The sequence below is a fragment of the Aotus nancymaae genome, unplaced genomic scaffold, assembly GCF_030222135.1.
Source record: "Aotus nancymaae isolate 86718 unplaced genomic scaffold, 86718_ANA_hifiasm-v0.15.2.pri h1tg000014l, whole genome shotgun sequence".
Lineage (NCBI taxonomy): Eukaryota > Metazoa > Chordata > Mammalia > Primates > Aotidae > Aotus > Aotus nancymaae.
The window spans coordinates 72,348,687-72,368,797 of record NW_026988425.1 but is presented as its reverse complement, the minus strand read 5'-3'; the positions used below and the strand labels follow the sequence as shown (position 1 = coordinate 72,368,797).

At 40.8% G+C, this 20,111-nt stretch overlaps 1 protein-coding gene across 2 annotated transcripts in view; it reads right to left on the bottom strand.

Annotated features, from left to right (window-relative positions):
• THBS4 (thrombospondin 4) overlaps positions 1-20,111 on the bottom strand; it is an 88,815-nt gene that overhangs the window by 16,174 nt on the left and 52,530 nt on the right. For both annotated transcript variants that reach the window (XM_064376084.1, XM_012462086.3), the window contains 7 exons: positions 9,961-10,208; positions 7,444-7,552; positions 6,976-7,058; positions 6,583-6,634; positions 6,169-6,371; positions 4,251-4,388; positions 1,610-1,678 (listed from right to left, as the gene is read on the bottom strand). In XM_064376084.1, coding sequence (XP_064232154.1) covers positions 1,610-1,678; positions 4,251-4,388; positions 6,169-6,371; positions 6,583-6,634; positions 6,976-7,058; positions 7,444-7,552; positions 9,961-10,208 — 902 coding nt within the window. The remainder of the gene's footprint in view (positions 1-1,609; positions 1,679-4,250; positions 4,389-6,168; positions 6,372-6,582; positions 6,635-6,975; positions 7,059-7,443; positions 7,553-9,960; positions 10,209-20,111) is intronic.

The following is a 20,111-nucleotide window of genomic DNA, read 5'->3' as shown; positions in this document are numbered from 1 at the left end:
CACACACACACACACAAATACCAAATTAAAATTTTCAGCTTTATTGAGGTATAACAGACAAAACTGGATATATTTAAAGTGTGTAATGTGATGATGTGATATACGTATGCATTGTGAAATGATTACCAGTCAGTTAAGTAACACATCCATCAACTCACATAATTACCTTCCTTTTTCTTTTTCAGTGAGAACACTTAAGATCTGCTCTCTTAGCAGGTTTCATATATATATAGCATAGTATTAACTACAGTCATCATGCTGTACATTAGATCCTCAGAACTTTTTCATCTTATGCAGCTTTATTGACATAAAATTTACAGATCATAAAAGACATCCATTTGAAGTATACAGTTTAATGATTTCAGTCACTCACAGCCTCTTAATTGCCAAGTCCAAAGCATGCTTTCCAGTGACTCTCAGCTTCCCTGGCCGTGTTGTCAGCTCGCTCCTTTTTCTGGCTTCTGCTCTTTTTCCTTGGCCTACTCCTTCATTTTTGGAGTTTCCTGGAGTTCTATTTACTACTTTCTTTCTCTCTAGGTGGCTCAGTTCTTACCTTTATACCAAGGTTTCACAAATCTATTTGCAGACTACTTTGTCCTGGTAAAAGCTAAGAAGCAATAAATCCCCATCTATTCCTAAGCAATATAGCATTGTGGAAAAGAACTCAGAACTCTGTAGCCAACCTGCAAGTCTTATGGGATGTGTGATCTTAGTCTAAATACACATTTCTTTTTCTCTTTTTGGAGACATGATCTCCCTCTGTCACCCAGACTGGAGTGCGGTGGTGATCGTATTTCACTGTAGCCTCAAACTACTCTTGGACCAAAATGATCCTTCAGCCTCAGCCTCCTGAGGAGCTGGGACTATAGGCATACAGTACCATGCCTGGACTTAATGATGTAATATTTCTGTGCCTCAGTTTCTTCAATTGTAAAATGGGGGTAGTAATAATCCCCATTTATAAGGTGGTTGTGATAATTAAAATAAGTGACTTGATAAATGTAAAGTGCTTTTACTTACAAGGAAACAAGAAACCTAGGGGTTAGATAACTTTCAAATAGTCAGACACGGAATCAGTAGTTCTTTTCTTGATAGTCTACTCTGCTACGTCTTTCATCTTGGAAACAGTTTGATAGGAACTTTCAGAAATAAAACCCATACTTAAGTTATAGGCATCCCTAAGGGCTAAGCATTTTAATTTAATACAATGAAAAGTTTTGAAAAGTTTTATGAAAATAAATAATACCATTTGGGAATTGTGTAGTCACCAGTAAAATACTGAACTGTTAATATAAACTACCAAGCTCTTCACAATTTTAAAATACAAGGAGTAATAAATTATTCAACAAATAGTTATCTAATAGCCTAATATTGCAACTTTGATAGGAGATAAAGAACAAACTCAGCACTTACAAAATTATTCTTATGTAAAAAATTACTTATGCAATTACTCATATTAAACACTTTTTCAGCACAAACTTTTGCCCTTATTCTGGCAATCAAATATATTATGCCCACATGTTCTATGTGTGTTTCGAAGCTATGGTCTATAAACATACCCTTGTTTTAATAACCGGTTTTACTTTGATCAGCTGTGATAAATACTTACCAAAGTATTAATGCAGATCGAGTTGGGAATGCACACTCCATTTTGACACTCATCAATGTCAGTGCAGACCTAGTGCAGAGAAGTTCAAAGAAAGTTTAGCGAGACATGCTGCTTAAATAGAAATGCAAATAAATTTCTGTTTTGCTATCTTTGTGTGAAGTGAAGATGCAGAATTTCAGGTAGAATGGTAATCTGAGGGTTATTTGTGCCATCTCCCTGCATTTATACCAGTTTATACTTAATCTAATTGCAAATGAGAATTGCTTTCATGGTACTGAAGGTTATTCAGAAAAGACAACTTGTTCTATTCATCTGTTCCCCCACCTTTTAGGTTAGGAAAGTTTTTTTTTTTTTTAACTTGCTTGGGACTCAATGGAGTTCTCCTATCTGAGGATTCTTAGCTTCTCTTCTGGAACATTCTCAGCTTCCCCCGACTGCTTTCTATTTTTTCTTTGGAACTACAATTGGATGGATATTGGACTTTCTCATTAATATCTTCTTTTGACTCCTAACTTCTTATGTGCTCCATATCTTTATTTCTCTGTGCTGCGTTCTAGATGATTTCTTTAGATTCTCCTCCTAGCCCAATATGGATTCTGTGCTAAGCCGTGTCTAATCTGTTTTGCCCATCTATTGAGTTAATGTCAGTGATTTTCCATTGATAAATGTTTTATTTGTCTGTTTTTCAAACTTGTCTGTTTTTCTCACATTGCCCTAAACTGTGTTGTTGTTGTTGAGACAGGGTCTTGCTCTGTTGCTCAGGCTGGAGTGCAGTGGTGAAATCACTGCTCACTGCAGCCTTGGCCTCCCAGGCTCAGGTGATCCTCCCACCTCAACCTCCCAAAGTAGCTGGGACCACAGGCACATGCCACCACAACCGGCTAATTTTTTTTATGTGTATTTGTTGTAGAGGCGGGGTTTTGCCATGTTGTGCAGATAGGGGCATTGCCCTATTCTTTAAGTATGGTATTTATTTCTTTATCTTTTTATGTTTACTTTATATTTATCATGTTTCCTTGTGGTAGTTTCTTTATTCAAACTGCAATTTTTGTTTATTAGCATATCTTCAGTAGCCCAGATTTTGCTTGTGGGCATTCTATTGGCCCTGAATTTTGGCCTGTCTTTACAGACTGGTGTGCCTTTGACTTGAGTCAGGGCCCTGGGGATTTGACTTTTTCATGGCTAAATTTTTTGGCTTGTGTTTCTGCATTATATGTATAACACAGATTTGGAGCTCATAACTGTATGTGGTACAAGTGTGGTCCTTTGATTTGTTGTGGGCAATTTTCATTTTTGTCAACAATTTCTTAAAGCTGAAGTCAAGCTTCTTTGTTGTTTCTTAGGGCTAGTAAAGTTTTTCTGTCTCCTTGTAATGGACAGGGTGGTTCTTTGAGGGCCCTGGACTTATGCAGGAGTGTTAGGCCTTCCCAAAGTTCCCAGACTACATTGCTGCATCCACTCCACCCAGGTATTAAAAGCCAGGTCCCCGTTCTTAGGACCTGGAGCTGGCTCCCACCTCCCAGGATCTGCTGTGGCCTCAGCTCTAGTCACAGTTCTGGCTTTGAGTTTTCTCATTGTTTCTGGACACTGCACCATTTTCTTTTCTTTTTTTTTTGACTTTGGAATGCAGTAACATTTGCTGTTAAATTTTAGCAAGGTGGCTCCCTTCCACTTCAGTCCCGTCTGCCATGTTACTGGAAATCTATTGAGAAGCGCTCCTTACAAGTACCTTGTATTTCATTTTGTCTATTTCCTTACTAGAGACCATCTTAATTGCTTACTAGTAGGGAAGGCAATGAGCTGAGTGTAACTAATGTTACCATGGGCCTGCAGGAGCCCAGGGAGCCAGGGGCTTGGTCTTAGAGATTTCATATTTAAAGGACTCTAATAGCTACTTGTCATTCCTGTATGTCTAGCTTGCCTCCATTTTCTAGCCTAAAAAATCATGCCCTCTAGAACCCTTTGATAGGCAGCTAGGAAATAATAAATCCCTGCCCTTCTTCAAAGCTAATAATTTCCCTAAGGTAGTAAAATATATTTATAGACCAACCATTTTTAAGGGCTAAAAACATCAAAAAGAATTTCACAGTCAGTCAGTTAAGTAATGACCAGGATAGTAGAACATTTGGAAATAAACGGAGACTGTCATGAAGTACTCAAGTGCTTTATGGCAATTTATAGCTTATATAAGAAAAAGGGGAGGCTGCCTCCGGGGATTATTTCTTCTCTTAAAATCCCCTCATCTCTGAAACAGCCTCGGACTGGCAGCAATGACTCTACAAAAGTGACCTAATTTTTCAAAGCGTTTGTTTCCCTGGTTCTCCACTTATTCTGCAGGACGAAATGTTCAATGGCTATCAAGAAAATAAGCCTGAAGTTATGCCAATAGCCAGTATGACCCCACTTACTGTTTTTCTAGTGATACTCTATTATCCCAACTTAAAAGCTTCCTCCCTTCTAGATTTTATAAACGTAAATACTTGGAAATGGTTGAAAAACTTCCTAATTTGCTATTTTGCACCATGACATTCCACATGGTCTTGGCCGCTCAAGGAGGTAACAGGTTATACCAAAGAGGGGAGAACCAACCAAAGCTGTGCTGTTAAGATGAAACATGATAGAAACCATGACTTCAGCCTACCTGCTTGTTTGACTTGGCGAAACTGATCCCAACACCCTGCACCATGGGCCCTGTGAAGCCCACTGGGCAGGCGTCACATCTGAAGCCAGGAGACAAATTCACACAGCGCACGCCCAGGTAGCAGGGATGGTATTTGCACTGGAGACAAAAAGGTTCAAAGTCTTTAGCCACACCGAGAAAACACTCTCAAACTTCTCTTCATCTATTTGCACATGCTTGTTTAGTCATTTAATTATCTATCTTTTGGTGGAAAAAATAATAAAAGGAAATAAAGGCTTCCAACTCCAGTTACCCACCGAATCCCTGACCACACAATCTGAGGTTGCTTTCTAGTGGGATTTGCTGTATTGTAGCATAATGGCACATCCAAGTTGAAACGGTCCTTGGGATCAACCAGCCTACCTCTCAATGTAATAAGCTCCCTGATATTCTGACGTGGAATTTGCAAATCTCTGTGAAAGGACTATGTCCCTGGACCACTTAGCTGCTGCTAGATGACTCCAAAAGCATCAGCAAACCAACTACTCAATCGGAAAGACCTCAGGAAGGCAAAGCCGGGGCCGGTGCCTCTTCAGTAGCACATGATCCCTCAGGGCCTGTGCCTGCCTCCGTGTCCTGTCAAGTTCATGCTAACCAAGGCTCTAGGAATCTTGGAGATTGGTTCTGTTCTTTTTTTTTTTTTTAAACCACTTCAACTAATGTAAAAAACATGACCACTTCCTGCCCTTTCAGAAAGAGGAAAATTCCAGCTCACAGATAAAAACCAGATGCAGTTCAGTGAAGCGTGTGCAGATGTTTCTCCAATTGAGGGATTACTAGAGACCACCTTAATCGCTTACTAGTAGGGAAGATAATGAGCTGAGTGTTACTAAGGTTACTAGGGGCCTGCAGGAGCCGCAGGAGCCAGTGTGCGCCTAAGATCCCTACCTGTGTCTCTCCCCTGTGCTTCTCCTTTCAGCCTTCCTCTGGCTGGGTGGGAGGAGAAAGGCACATTTAAGGCATATTTTGGTGGCAGCCTTGCTACCTGCTATGAACATTACTTTGTGACTGGACTGGTGATTGCCTAACCAGGTTTTTGAGACAGTCTTGCCCAGGCTGGAGTACAGTGGTGCGATCATGGCTCACTGCAGCCTCAACTTCCTGCCTCAGGCCAATCCTCGTACTTCATCATCCAGAGTAGCTGGGACCACAGGCATGCGCCACCGTGCCCAGGTAATTATATTTTTTGTAGAGATAGGGTTTTGTCTTATTGCCCAGGCTGGTCTCGAACTCCTGAGCTCATGTGATCCTTCCGCCTTGACCTCCCAAAGTGTTGGGATTGCAGGCTTGAGCCACTGGGCCTGGTCTGCCTAACCATGGTCTTGAAACAGTCTCTTCTGGGGCTCTGCCAGCTGGTCAAACAGCTGGTGTTTGCTGGATGTGCCTCCTCTGGGCCCCTCCCCAAGCACATTCAGTTACTCATGTTACAGCACCTCCCCCTCGTTGGTGTGAGATTCCCCTCTGCTCCTTTATTTTAGGAAGCCTGAAGAAACCCATGGTGACTCCTGAAATATACCCTTACAAAAATCCTCCCCTTCCACATTTGCAAAAGTGGGGAAAAAACAAAATTGTACCACAGGCTGCTTAAGAGAAATAACCAATGCAGATGTCAGAGTGTAAAGCAGAAACTTCAGCACTGCAGCAAATGGACCAGTAGAAGAGTTGAAAACACAGAGGAAAAATGACAAATGCAGCCATAACCTTGGGTCACGTCTCCTTCCACCATCCCTGGTCTCAGGGTCTCCAAGCAAGTGGTTTTGATGGACCCTGGAGGATAGCCCAAGTCGTCCCTTAATCATTAGGGTGGCTTCTTTTTCCAAAAAGCTGCAGGGTGAGGAAGATACTTAGGGAGCCCCTCCCTGTCTAAGTGAACTTTTACCTCATCAATATCAATACAGGTGATCCCGTTTCCTGTGTAGCCCTCGGGGCACGGCCCACACTGGAAGCCTTCTCTGCTGTCGATACACTGGACGCCTCGGAAACACGGGTTGGAGTCACAGCGACGTGGTGGGCGTGTTGGCGGTGCAGGGGGTGCCGGGGGCACCAGTGTGCTTGGGGTTGGAGACTGAAACCTGAGAGGACCTAGAGAAAAGCAATGATCCACAGGCTTATTCACCGCCAGGAAGATACACAGAAGGCAAAACAAAATTTGGTTTCCCGTTGAACTTTTCCTCCCTCCCCTCCAACTATGTGGTAAACCTTCAGAAACTGAGGTCGATGCAGCCTCACCACAGGCCTTTCATCAGCCTGTATCATCCCACTCAGGCGAGCCTGTAACTAGAAAAGCACTTACCGCAAGCCTGGCATTCAGCTATGGTATTTCGCAAAAATGATGTCTCCTTAACCTTTAGAAATGAGAAGAGGAGAAAAGGATTGAAAAGGAGTGCCTGGTATCATCCAGGAATGAAAGAATCCATGTGGAGCTTTCTATGTAACACTTTTTATAGTAGTGTTAGGGGCCCTCGATGGCTCCTGCTCTGCTTAGAGCCATGGTATGTTCATCACGAGCTTAGCCCCCATTTCCAGAGACCTACCAGAGGAGCCCTGGTGGGGGGATCTGCATGGGCCCCCGGAGGTCTGGCTCAGAGGCCACCTTGGTGCCTGGGAAGGCCTGCAGCTCCACTAGCTTATGGGGAGCTGTTCTGAGAAGACCAGGACTTTTCTAATGATACGCCCCACTTGTTACCTGCTGTCTCAGAAGGTCCTTCACCTCTCCCAGTAGTTGGTTTAATTGTGCCATTTGACCCAAGAACTGCCGGTTAAAGTCCCCTGTAGGAACAGCAAAGGCAAGGAGTTTTCAGCCAGTGATGGTCGTTTCTAAGTGACTCAAAACAAAATGATCCCCCAGGAAATCATCATGACAAGATGATTCAAAAACCCAGAATATTTGAATTTGGGTAATTTCTTTAATTCAGCTAAAAAAATGATAATGATGCCACTGACTATTTAAGTCTAAATTCATGTGAATTATAAAAATAAAAGTATAATGAGAATATTCCTTGCCCTGGATTTTGTTCAAGAGCCTGATTTCTATAGAAATGTTTTGTTGGGCTGCTCTGTGGAGGGCCCCACTTTTCAGTGATGGGACCCAGCCTATTCAGGGTCTTCAGAGTTTGTGTTGATGAAGGGATGCAAACTGCCCAAAAGCCCACACCTGTGCCTGTGGCAGCCAGCGGCTCGCTCTGCTGCAGGAAGCAGTCTTGCAGGCTGGCCACCTGGAACAGCGAGCCTCTCACCACCAGCTTCAGCTCTTCCAAGAAGTCCTGGAAGAAATCACATTCATACCACAGATTGCTGACACTGTTCAAAAGCCAATGTGCTTGCCTACTCACGCAATTTTCATAATCAAGTTGTCCTGTATACTTGGACCCTCTGACATCTTACATAATTTTGTAGGATCACATTCTTTCCTAAAGCCTGCCAGCCCTATCTTTTTGACTGAAGTGAATATGTAAGTAGCCAGTACCTTAGGAAAATGCTGGCATCCAACTTGGCCTGAGAGTTCACCAAGAGGGCTGAGAAAAGGAAAGGCTCTTTTCCTACATGGTAAAGGAGTTATTTTGTAGCAGGAGCCTCTTAAGAATTGTCTGGAATATGTTTATGGAATTTAGATTGTAATAAATAAGGTGTTAATCCCAATTTTAAACAGTATTCTTTTTTGGATGTCTTGGCTCAATGTTCTAGCAAAGCCTCTAATTTCTTTGGGCTATGAGAATGAATAAATGATATCTTCTATGATTATTAGGTAGTTGGCATCATATTTTTACAATATGGGTTGATACTAATTATCGTTAGTCAAAAAGTCAATTTCCTTGCTCCTTTTTCTTGTGAATTCTGCTTGCAATAACTTTTATTATATCTATATACAACAAAATGTTTATGTTAACTGCCAAAGTAAAGTCATCATCTTCATTTTAGAAATGAGCACAACTAAGGATTTTCAGAGGAATTCTGTTTTTTGATTTAGTTAATATTTAGGCAACATGTACCATTTGCACATATTGTGTTGGACATCAGGCTATAAGCTCCACAGAGTCAGGACAATGACTGGCTTTGCCCACCATAGTAGCACTAATGCCTAGAATGTGCCTGTTTGTAGACTGAATGAGTAGGTGACTATGAGATTAAGCCACTGTGATCACTACCGATGGTCTGAGGAGGTAGAGCTTCTGGGAGGCCGAGGTAGGTGGGTCATGAGGTCAAGAGATCGAGACCATCCTGGCCAACATGGTGAAACCTCATTTCTACTAAAAATACAAAAATTAGCTGGGTGTGGTGTCGCATGCTTGTAGTCCCAACTAATTGGGAGGCTGAGGCAGGAGAATCGCTTTTGCCCAGCAGGCGGAGGTTACAGTGAGCTGAGGTCGTGCCAACTGCACTCCAGCCTGGCGACAGAGCAAGACTCCATCTCAAAAAAAAAAAAAAAAAAAAAAAAAATTCCAATGAGTACAGTTTCTGATGACTTTGTCATGGCTGAGTCCTGACTTTCAAACATGGACTTATTTGGTAGTAGACACTAATTTCTGAAATGAGCAGTGACATAATTTCTTACTGTCATTCTGATTACTTGGGCTACTCTGGGGATTCAGAAATAAAGCTTAGCATATCTATTAATTTTTTCAATATGTAAATCTACATTAAAATCTCTCTCTCTATGACTGAAAAACAAAAAAAAACCCCAAAAAACCTTGGATTTTAGCTTTCTTGGAATTTTTGATTAAAAATGCTTCCTGTGTTCAAGCGCATAACTTCTAGGATCAGATTCATAGTTTTTAAATTACTATCTAAAACTACACAGCATTCCTGCTTGCAATGGAAATTATTGCTTACACTATGCTTCTCTGTAGCTTGCAACTAAAGCATATATTAATATAATGAATTACAAATGGAAGTGGAAAATGAGGATTGAGAGGTAGCAGACAAAAATATTATGGGCCATAACAAATGAACGCAGTTACTGATTTTGACATTGGCTTATATATCGGATGAAATTCAGGAACTTTAGCCCGTTATACGACAAAGAATACTAGTTCTTTATAAAAACAAAGCACTGCCTAGCACAAAATTCTAAAAGAAATGAATGTGGCAATTTCTACAGCAGGTGCAATGACAGAATAATAAAAATACCATCAACATGGAGTAAAGCAGAAGACAGAGGTGATGGTATCTTCTGTTAAGACCAAATGGAGCTAAGCTAAGTTCCCTTTTGTTAGTGCATGTTCTGACAAAACCTGTGAAAATGCCTTTCTGAAAGCTGCAGTTTCTAATCATTCTTTTTTATTTTCATTGTAGAAAATTGAAAATGGATAATGTCATCACCCTGAGGTAGTTATTTTTATTTTTGCTCTTCTTTTCCAACTTTACAATTGTATACAACAGAGTCTCTACAGAGCTTGTGTATCAATGAAAGCACAAGCTCTGAATTTTGGCATCACATTAGAATTGGTGTTTTAAAAATATGCCGATGCCTAGGCGCCACCTGACAGATTCTGATTCAATTTGTCTTAGGGGCAGCCCCCCAGCAGTTTTTCAAGGTCCCCAAGTGACTCTGATGTGCAGCTGGCTTTAGACCCACTGACCTGCGGCAAGAATTTCTCAGCACACTCCTCTGCACTCCCCAGGCACTGGCAGCCCATTTTTCCACTTCTGAGGATGGTTTGTGGGTTCCTACCTGTGGTCTCCTCTGGAAAGTCCTCAATTCAATGGCTCCAGGACTCTGGGAGAGGCCAGCAAAGGCCCTGGGGAGATTGTGAATGGAATCCACCTGGGTGCAGTCCAGGTAGAGCTCTATGGCGCCGGCCCCTCGCTGCAAATTGCTCAGCTTCAGGAGGATCCTGTGCCGCCTGCCGTCCGCCAGCTGCAGGTTGTTGAAAACCACCAAATGGATCTTCCCATCATTCTTCAGGTAACGGAGGATGGCTGGAAGCAAGCACAGGTCAACAAATGGCATGATAAGTGGAAGACGGGGAAGCGGGGGAGAAGGGTCAACAAATGGTGTGATAAATGTCCTGTGCTGAACAGCCTCTTGGTAACAAGGCTGGGTGGCTGGACAGGATGTGAGCGAGCAATAATCACAAATATTGATTCACCACCTTCCGTGTGCTAGGCACTGTTTCAGACACTGGGAACCCTCTCCTCCTGAGGATGTTTAGTGCTGATGGAGAAACAGACAATATGCGGCAAATCTGAAAATAAACAATACAGTTTCATACAGTGATAAGTAAAATGAGCAAGCAGAACTGCATCTGAAAGCAAACTAAACTCTAAGTAAGCTTAGAGCACGAATCCATTCATTCACCAAACACTTGCTGAGCACTACCATGGGGCTGGGGGCTGTCCTCAGGTGTTTTAAATACTTGATTTCTTCCTTTTTCTTTTTTTTTTTTTTAGGAGAGGATCTTGCTCTGTTGCCCAGGCTGCAGTACAGTGGCACGATCTCGGCTCACTGCAGCTTCTGCCTCTGGAGCTCAAGCAATCCTTCTATCTTACCCTCCTAAGTAGTTGGGACCACAGGTGTGAGCCACCATGCTCAGCTAATTTATATATTTTTTGTAGAGACAGGGTTTTGCCATTTTGCCCAGGCTGGTCTCGAGATCCTGAGCTCAATTGATCCACGTGCCTTGGCCTCCCAAAGTGCTGGGATTACAGGTGTGAGTGACCGCACCCAGCCTAAATACTTAATTTCTACTCATTGCAATCCAGTGTAATTGGAATAACTATGGATGAGGAAAGTGAGGCTCAGATAAGTGAAGGCACTTGCTCAAGGACATAAGAAGTGGCAGGACTAGAATCTGAACCTGAGTAAGGTTCATTCCATGACTAAAAAAATGCTAGGCATGCATAGGCCTTAGTCAGCACACGTGAAATCAAGTGTAATCCATCACATCATCCCTCAGCAACCCATCCCTCAATTTAACAATGCTCAGCTAGAAAATAAAAGGTACTTGCTGGGCACAGAGGCTCATGTCTGTAATCTGAGCACTTTGGGAGGCCAAGGTAGGAAGACTGCTTGAGTCCGGGAGTTTGAGATCAAACTAGGCAACATAGTGAGATGTCATCTCTACAAAAAATAAATTTGAAAATAGTAGCCAGGTGTGGTGGCACATACTTGTAGTCCCAGCTACTTGGGATGCTGAGGTGGAGGATTGTTTGAGCCTAGGGGACTGAGGCTGCAGTGAGCCATGATCAGACAACTGGACTCCAGCAAGGGCAACAGAGTGAGATGCTTTCTCAAAAAAAAAAAAAAAGAAAAAGAAAAGAAAAAAGGTATCCGTGGTTGTAAGAAGGACTCACCTTTACTTTTTTTTTTTTCTCCTATGTGGGTAGCTATCTATTCACTTATCTTCTTAAGCTCATGTATCTTCTGGTTTTCAGCCTTGTTTGTTTTATTCCATTACTGTCCTGAACTTTAAGAGGCCCTGAGCTAAAATCTGCTCCTGGAAGCTGACCCTTTGTAATTGGAGCCCATTGGCTGAGGTTTGCTAGAAAGACCAAAGTGATTTCAGCTAGTGTCTAAACACGCCTCCAGGTGCACCCACAGGTACCATTCCCAAACCCAAATCATCAGTGGAGACAATCCTAGGAACAAGGTCAGAGGCTAATTGCAAAAGTTGCTGGATAAGGATAAGGTGGGTGGTAAGCATATCATTGCAGCTGCAAAGCTCTGGCCAGTCATCAGCTGTCCCAGAGTGGGAAAGACTTAAGTTAGTAGAACTTTTCTGGAGGGTAATTTAATCACATGCATCAGAACCTTAAAGACCAGTAGACCTAACAGCCCAGCATTGACACTTCTAGGAACTAAAACTGAGGAAATTAAAGAACAAAAAAAGAAGCACCTCAGCAGTGTCCTGGGTTATAGAAAGAAAACAAAAGCAGCACCAAGATGTGTGGATGAGAATGTTCATTTCAGAAATACTTATTGTAATCAACACTTGGCACAAGATATATGTCTAAAAGGAGAAGGCTGGCTACTTAAATTACTGTATAATCATAAAATGGAAACTGGAATAGCTGAATATTAAAAGGACATTCCCAGTATTTTGTTAAGTAAAAAAAAAAAAGGTTATAGGTCAACATGGTTTCATTTAGAAAAAAGTGTGCATGTGTATATATGTACGTATATGCACACATATGTATACATGAATACACAGAGTATTAGAAGAAAACATGTCTATGGTATGGTCATTTGCTGGGTGCTTGGATGGTGTGTATTTTTTTCTTTCTGCTCATCTTCATTAACTTTTCTACGAGAAACACCCATTACTTGTATATACATATAAAAAGAACTATATTACACATATATACCCAGACTGTGTTGCTGTTAATCTGTGTGATTTGTGGCAAGTAACTTACCACAAATCTTTCCTCAGATACCTTTTCTGTAGAGTATAAATGCCAAGATGGTGCCGCCCACAGATGAACTAGCTGAGAATACCTATTTATGTTGCAGTATCGCCAAAGAAAATAATCACTACTGTGGAACGTGAAGGATGTTTTAAGGATTTCTCCACATTAGGCTTTCTAGGTTCATTTTCCCACCCTTCCGAACTCTGACTAGATTTTCCATTTGACCAGTCTGAAGAGAGCCAGCTGGCATGGCTCTCTTCAGAGATGTGTGACCTACAGAGATGGTGGGAGGAGTCAGACGGGAGGTCTTCTCTTACGTCGATGTGGTCACCACCACTCACTTGCTGAGGGAGAAGAATTGGAAAGACCTGGCAAGACAGACTAGCTAGAAGGACTTTCTATGATTCCAGAACAATACTAAGTTTCCTGAAATAAAGTATTAAATAAATGGTAAGACATATATAAATGTGGTATGATGAGGGAGAAAATGGAATGGAGGCAAATAGACACAAATAGAAATTCTAAGGTATTTCTAATCTGGGATAGAACAGAATTATTCCCCTTTTATTCAATTTTTGAGCATTTGCATGTACCCCATAAAAATGTAAAAATTATGTATCAATAAAAATAATTTAAATCAATGAAAATTTTTAAATGTTGATAATTTACAATAGTAACCACACAGCTGGAAATTGGAACCATCTATAGTAACCAAAAGAGGGAGAAATTGAGTCCAAAAAACATGCACTAACTCAATTTTTTAAAAACTTGTTATGTTATTATTTAGAATAGTTTTGCAAATACCTGGAGTTTTTGCAGGCCAAGAAAAATACTACTTGGACCACCAAACTTGAATTAGGTCACACACACATGTACTCATATCTCCTTATTTGAGTTATGGCCACTACCTTTGTTCTCTACATTAACTGTTTCAGAGGATACACACAGTGGCTTACAACAAATACTCTCGATTTTTTCCTCCCCAAACTAAGATTTCTGTGAAATTCAAAGGAAACATATTTTCTTGGTCATGTTGCCTGCTTTTAACAGGGCTTCACAGGGCATGTGGGCCGTGGTTTATTTTCATAACTAAATAGCTGGGTTTAATTGTATGAATAGTACCTAGTGGGATACTTTATATATAGCAGGTGCACACTAAATGTTAATATAAACTTCCAGTGAATAACTAAATGATTGCATTTAAAGCTTTTTATGTAGAAAATAAAAATGTTTAGAGAGTAGCAATTCAACGTCTAACTCCAGGTAGCAAAACCTCCTACTGTGTTCATACTCTCATTTAAGTGGATTCTGTACTTCTGCCTTGCTTTTTGTTGCAATGTAACACTCAAATGACAAATTCCTCATGCTCCTAGATCTCATGACAATAGCAAAAGAAAAAGTGGACAAAGAAAAATCATGGCAACTCCACCTTCACAATGTCTGTTAGCAGAAAAATTATCAAGTGCCTTGACATTTCCCATTCTTCACACTTGATCCAATACTCATTTCTCTTATGGCTTCCATTTTTCATTTTCTTTTTTATTGCAAATTCTTTACTTCAGTGCCTCCACACTTACTTTATCATCAGAGCAGTAAGACTACCCAGAGGGCAGACAGGCTCAGGAAACTCAACGTTTTCACATCAGTCATACTGAGTCGGGAAGAAGCGGAAGGCTCTGGGCCCAGAAGCCTGCAGCCTGTTGGGTGAGAGTTTTCCTCACCTTCTCCAAAGAGGCAGCATCATCAGGAAGGGGAAGAGAATGGACAGGGTTCCCCTTCCTCTTGCCTTTCCCCTTTTCCCAGTGCTCATCTCGCCCTATCTTATCCCAACACATCCACACATAGCAGAAGGACCAAAACAGAGGGAAAAACACTACAGAGGGAGGAGGATGACCATTTTGCCCCTCCAGGAAGGAAGGAGAAGCTGGGCCCCTGAGTCTAGGACCATCCCCTCTCCCGGTTCTACCACACCTCTGCCTGGTCACCACCCTGGAGAGCACTCAGGAAAACAGCCACTGGCTATGAAACCACCTTTGCCAAATTATAACTCAGGAAATCATGACAGTGAAAGAAATCAGACCTAACTGCCTCTATCTGGCTTCTAACATTTAAGCTGTCCTTGTTCATTCCTGGGCCTAGGCCAAACTCACTTTGGGAAGGAATTCAGTTGATGGTTTGACTCTGAAGCAAAATTGATAACAGCCCTTTCCTGAAAAGACCCCCTTCTGGCCTGAGGACCAGTCTGCCTTTGCTGGACTAAGAAATTAGCTACAGAATTAGAAATTACAGTTTAGATGTCCTGCAGCTTCTGGCTTCTAGAGTCTGAACCTTCCCAAATTGCTCCTGGGGACAACATCACTATTGTAAAACCTAAGATCAGTGCTTGAGATATTTTGCAGACTCTGCACTGGATGGATCAGCTGACACCACCCAGACCAGTAATCTGGCCCAATCAGTTCTGCCATCACATCCAGCAACAGAAGACATTAAGAAAACCTAAGTTCGACCTGCTATACTTCCATTTCCAACCTGACCAATCAGCACTCCCCACTTCCCAAGCCCCTACCTGCGAAGTTATCTTTAAAAACTCTGATCCCTGAATGCTTGGGAAGACTGATATGAGTAATAATAAAACTCTCATTTCCTGCACAGCCAGCTCTGCATGAATTACCCTTTCTCCATTGCAATTCCCCTATCTTGATAAATTGGTCCTTTGTAGGCAGCGGGCAAGGTGAATCCACTGGGCAGTTACAGGTACAACTTTGTTTCTTCAGCTGCCTTCAGTTCGCATCCTCGGTTTTCATTCACTACCAGCTACACAGGTTTTCTTGGCAATTGTGGCTGGTTACCTTGCAGGGTTAGTACCGAGAATACAGAGTAGACTGGATTGGAACTGAAGGCTGTCAGTCAACAGGTGCTCAGATCTCAAATTGCTTCTCAGCCTCTGCTCCACCTCTGGGCTTCTCTGTTAAGATTTCCTGACTCTCGTTCCTATTTTAGGTCTCTTTCTGCATAGACTTTTTGGACTGAGAAATTGAGCTACTTATAGAACTGTTCTGATCAAGTTATTGCCTCCTCAAAGCAAGCAAGCAAATGAAATACTTCAATAACTCCCTAGTGGATTCTAAATAACGTTTAAACTCCTTATCTCAGGACTGGTCCTAATCTTCCCACCATCTTAAATGTCCCTCCATGCTGCCAAGTCTATATCTTACTAATTTTCCCAAATCCCATAGTATCTGAGGGCACCACTACAACTACTTATGGAGTGAAAAAAATAGATACAATAGAGTGTGTCCACTCTGACTTTTATTACTCGCAATTATGTCTTTTTAAAAATGTGGAATACTTTGTAGGTTATATAAATCCTTTCCTTCTAAACTTAGCATCTTTGTGTAATTGACAATTTGGGGCCTGATTTTAGGGCACTGTCCAAAAGCTACATTTCCATGCTTGGGACCAGCCGGACACAGAAACCACATAGCCCAGTCTGATTAAATACGATTTCAGCAACTGGCAGGAGATGAAAAAGCAAACCCAGGCAATGAAGATTTGAAATATTGCTATCTTCGGAAAGAATTTTTAAAAGGTGCGTTTTGAAAAGTGGACCTGGTAGTCAAAAGTATTATGATATTTTGAATGTCAAAGTTATGAACAGGGTGCCAGCTTTAAAGAACTGGAAATGATAATATTTTGTCTGTTTGGGCAAAGGAGTCCAGAGTGGCCTGGCCTGTAGGCAGCAAACTCACAAAGGTAGTCCGGAGCTCTTTGCTTTGTTTGGCAAATGGCTTTGCTCTTTGGCACTTTTAAACATATGATGGAAGCCATCATTGTCAACCTTTCCTCTTTTTAAATAATCGTACATTTAAAAATTGCCTCCTTGACATTAATGTCTCCTGTGATAGATATTCTTGTTTGCCTTTGCTTATTTATCTTCATGCCCTATACACTAGGTCTTTGTAACTTTGGAAATACATATAAAGGTAAATCAGCAAATTGCTTTTTCTGAAAGTACTCTGGGTGACTCCTAGCTGTGATAAATGCAGTCTGTTTGTTTCAAGATTTCTTTATGCTAGTTTGAACAAATATAAAGTATACAGAGTACACACACACACACACACACACACACACACACACATCTATCTAGTGAAAGGAAGCACAGCAATTATATTAAACATCTTCAGAGGACTTTATGTTAAAAAGTATGAGATTCATCATATTATGCAACTAGCTGGTAGGCAACAAAGCTGTGAGTGTGCACAGAAGCCCAAGGTCATGTTACAGGAGAGAGTTGCAGAGCAATTTATTAAATGCCCATGAAGCTTCTCTAGCCTTGGTAGAATGACTAAATATTAGCATTATAAGTCATCCAACCTAATATCTCACTTCACAAATTCCTTCAATAAAAGTGCAGCCTCTACCAGCACATTTCCAGTAACAAGGAACTCATTACTTTGCAGAGAAACCCATTTCACTTTTGGATCACTCTACAAGATTTTCCTAATACAGAGCCAATATCTGTTTCCTCTGCCTTCTACCAATGGGTCCTAATTTTACTCTTCAGAGCTAGAGAGAGATTCAGTCTGATCCTCATTCGAAATGACATTTTTTGAATTTTTAAAAAAAGTATTTTTAATTATTATTTTTTTGAAACAAGGTCTCACCCTGTTGCTCAGGCTGGAGTGTAGTGGCATGATCATGGCTCACTGCAGCCTCAGATTCCTGGGCTCAAGTGATCCTACTGCCACAGCCTCCTGAGCAACTGGGACTACAGGCATGTACTACTAAGACTGGCTAGATTTTTTAAAATTTATTTTTGGCTGGGCACTATGGCTCATGCCTGTAAGCCCAGCACTTTGGGAGGCTGAGGCAGGTGGGTCACGAGGTCAGGAGTTCGAGACCAGCCTGGCCAACATGGTGAAACCCTGTTTTGACTAAAGATACAAAAAACAACAACAACAACAAAAAATTAGCTGGTAGTGGTGGTGTGCACCTATAATCCCAGCTACTCAGGAGGCTGAGGCAGGAGAATCACTTGAACCCAGAGGTGAAGGCTGCAGTGAACTGAGATTGCGCCATTGCACTCCAGCCTGGGCGACAGGGCAAGACTCTGTCTCAAAAAAAAAAAAGAAAATTTATTTTTAATTTTTTACCTTAACTGGTCTAAGATGTGTGGGCTCAAGTGATTCTCCTGTCTTAGACTCCCAAAGTGCTAAGAGCCACTACACCCAGCCGTTTTTTCAAATATTGTAAGGCAATTTTCATATTTTTCTTGTCTTCTGTCTAGCTCCTTCATTTCTCTAGTTCCTTTAACTTTTCTACTTAAATGTGGCAAACAAACAAACAAAAAACAAACAGGGTCCAAATAGGTGCTCTTTTGGTGACTCTTTTCAAGGTAATCCTTGACTTGACAGTGTCCCTGTGAAATGTGTCCAGGGCTAGACACAGTATTATAGATGTGGCCTGGACAATTAAGAATACAGCAGGACTATTAGTTTCCTTAACCTGGCCGTATATATGCACTAATGAAACCTAAAATTTAAGGAGCTTTTTAGAAACAGTTGCATCACAGTATCTGTTCATTCATTCATTCGGCAAACATTTTTGAGCATTCGTTATGTGTCAGGCACCATCCTCAACACTGATTAGGATTTGCTGTTGATTAGAACTCTTAGGATAAATCTCCCACATCCTGCACTTCTGCAATTTACTTTTCACTCCTAGATGATAGCTTTATACTTATTTTTGTTAAATTTCATCTGATTGATTTTGGCCCATTGTATCATCTGGTAGGGCTTTGTAAATATTAATGATAGCATCCAACATGTTCAACTCTTTTTCAGCTTTGTACCAATTGCAAACATGATAAAATGCTGTCTTTGCTCAAGTCACTGACATGCTGAACAGTTCAATACCCAAAACAGAGCCCTGTCACAAACCAGTAGATAATTTGCTATACAGTGACTTATCAACCCCTAGCAGTACTATTATCTAGCTCATTCTTTTTTATATTATTTAGAAAGGTATAAGCTACTTCGTAGAATTCTTTTTTGAAGTCAGATACATTATGCTTACAGCATGTTTTTGATCTATCAGCTTTGAAACTTTACTGAAAAAAAAAGTTTGGCACGATTTATTCTTAGTAAATCCATTTTGTCTTTAAAAAAATCCCAGATTTCTTTTATAGGCAATCCCAAAATACATGAATAATCATATAACCCTCTGGAGCTCTGTCCTAAATTTCACTAGCCTGTGTTTTTCAGAATCCACCTTTCCCTTCTTTATGAAAATGGAAACATTTGCCCGTCTTGTCTTTTAGGATCTTTCTGTTCTCTATGATTTCTAGATGATACTAACAGTAGCTACACTATTACTTTCTTCACTAAATATCCCAATATGTAATTCATCTGGACGTGAATAGTCAAACTCACTAAACAGATTGAGTGTTTTTCTGCTATCTCCTCATCTAGCTTAGATTTTTATTTTCTTTTAACCATTCTTGACAATTTGAAGAATATTCCCCTTGATGGGTAAGACAGAAACAAAAGAGCCATCTATGACTTAACCTCAATCACCTGTTAATCTTGTGTTACCTTTTCCAGGTGAGCTTATTTCTTCCATATCTCCCATATCTCATTCTGAACATGACTAAAAACATCAATTTTATTATCTTATGTGTGAATCACCAACTTTGACTCAATTAGGTTTTAGCTCTTCTGTCCTAATTATTAGTTTTGTGTCAAGTTTTAAAATTCCTTCCATCTTCTGCATATGACCATTTTAAAAATTAAGCTAATTCAAGGGCATCTCATAGGAATAGTGTGAAAGTTAAAAGGGAAAATAGGCTTTGAGCTTTTAACACAGTCTTGGTACATAAAAAGACTCCACAAATATTAGTGTTAATGTTTGAGGCCCCTCATTTTCTCCATTCATTACTGGATCTAAACTTTTAATTTTAAGCTCTACTATCACTCTTAATCTGTATTTCCCTTTAGCGTGCAAGCTTCAGAACCACTACTTTGAACTATTTGACATCTCCTATCCTTAAGCTAAGGAGTTTGACTGACACTCTCTGGTCATTACAACCAACACTTTGGGTTTCCTTCCCTTCACAGCACCAAGCTGTTTTGAGACAATCATACTAAGATGAAAGAAGCAGTTCTTCTTGTTTTCTTTTTCTGAAAGGTGAAATTTTCATCAAGGCAAGGCAAGAGTTCACCAAATCATCATCATTAGAAAACAGCTGCTTAAATAATAGACATCTCTCCCTCTCTCTCTCTCTCATACTGTTAATGAAAATTTTATTGAGCCTCATAGTCTAAAGAAAATTATTACACCTTACATAATTCAGTTCTTGCAATCAGCTTGTGAGGTAGCTATCATTATCCCCACTTTATAGGCAATCAACCAGAGCTAAGAGAGATTTAGAAATGTATTCATGGTGATGCAGTTGGTGAGATTTTAAACTGTGACTCA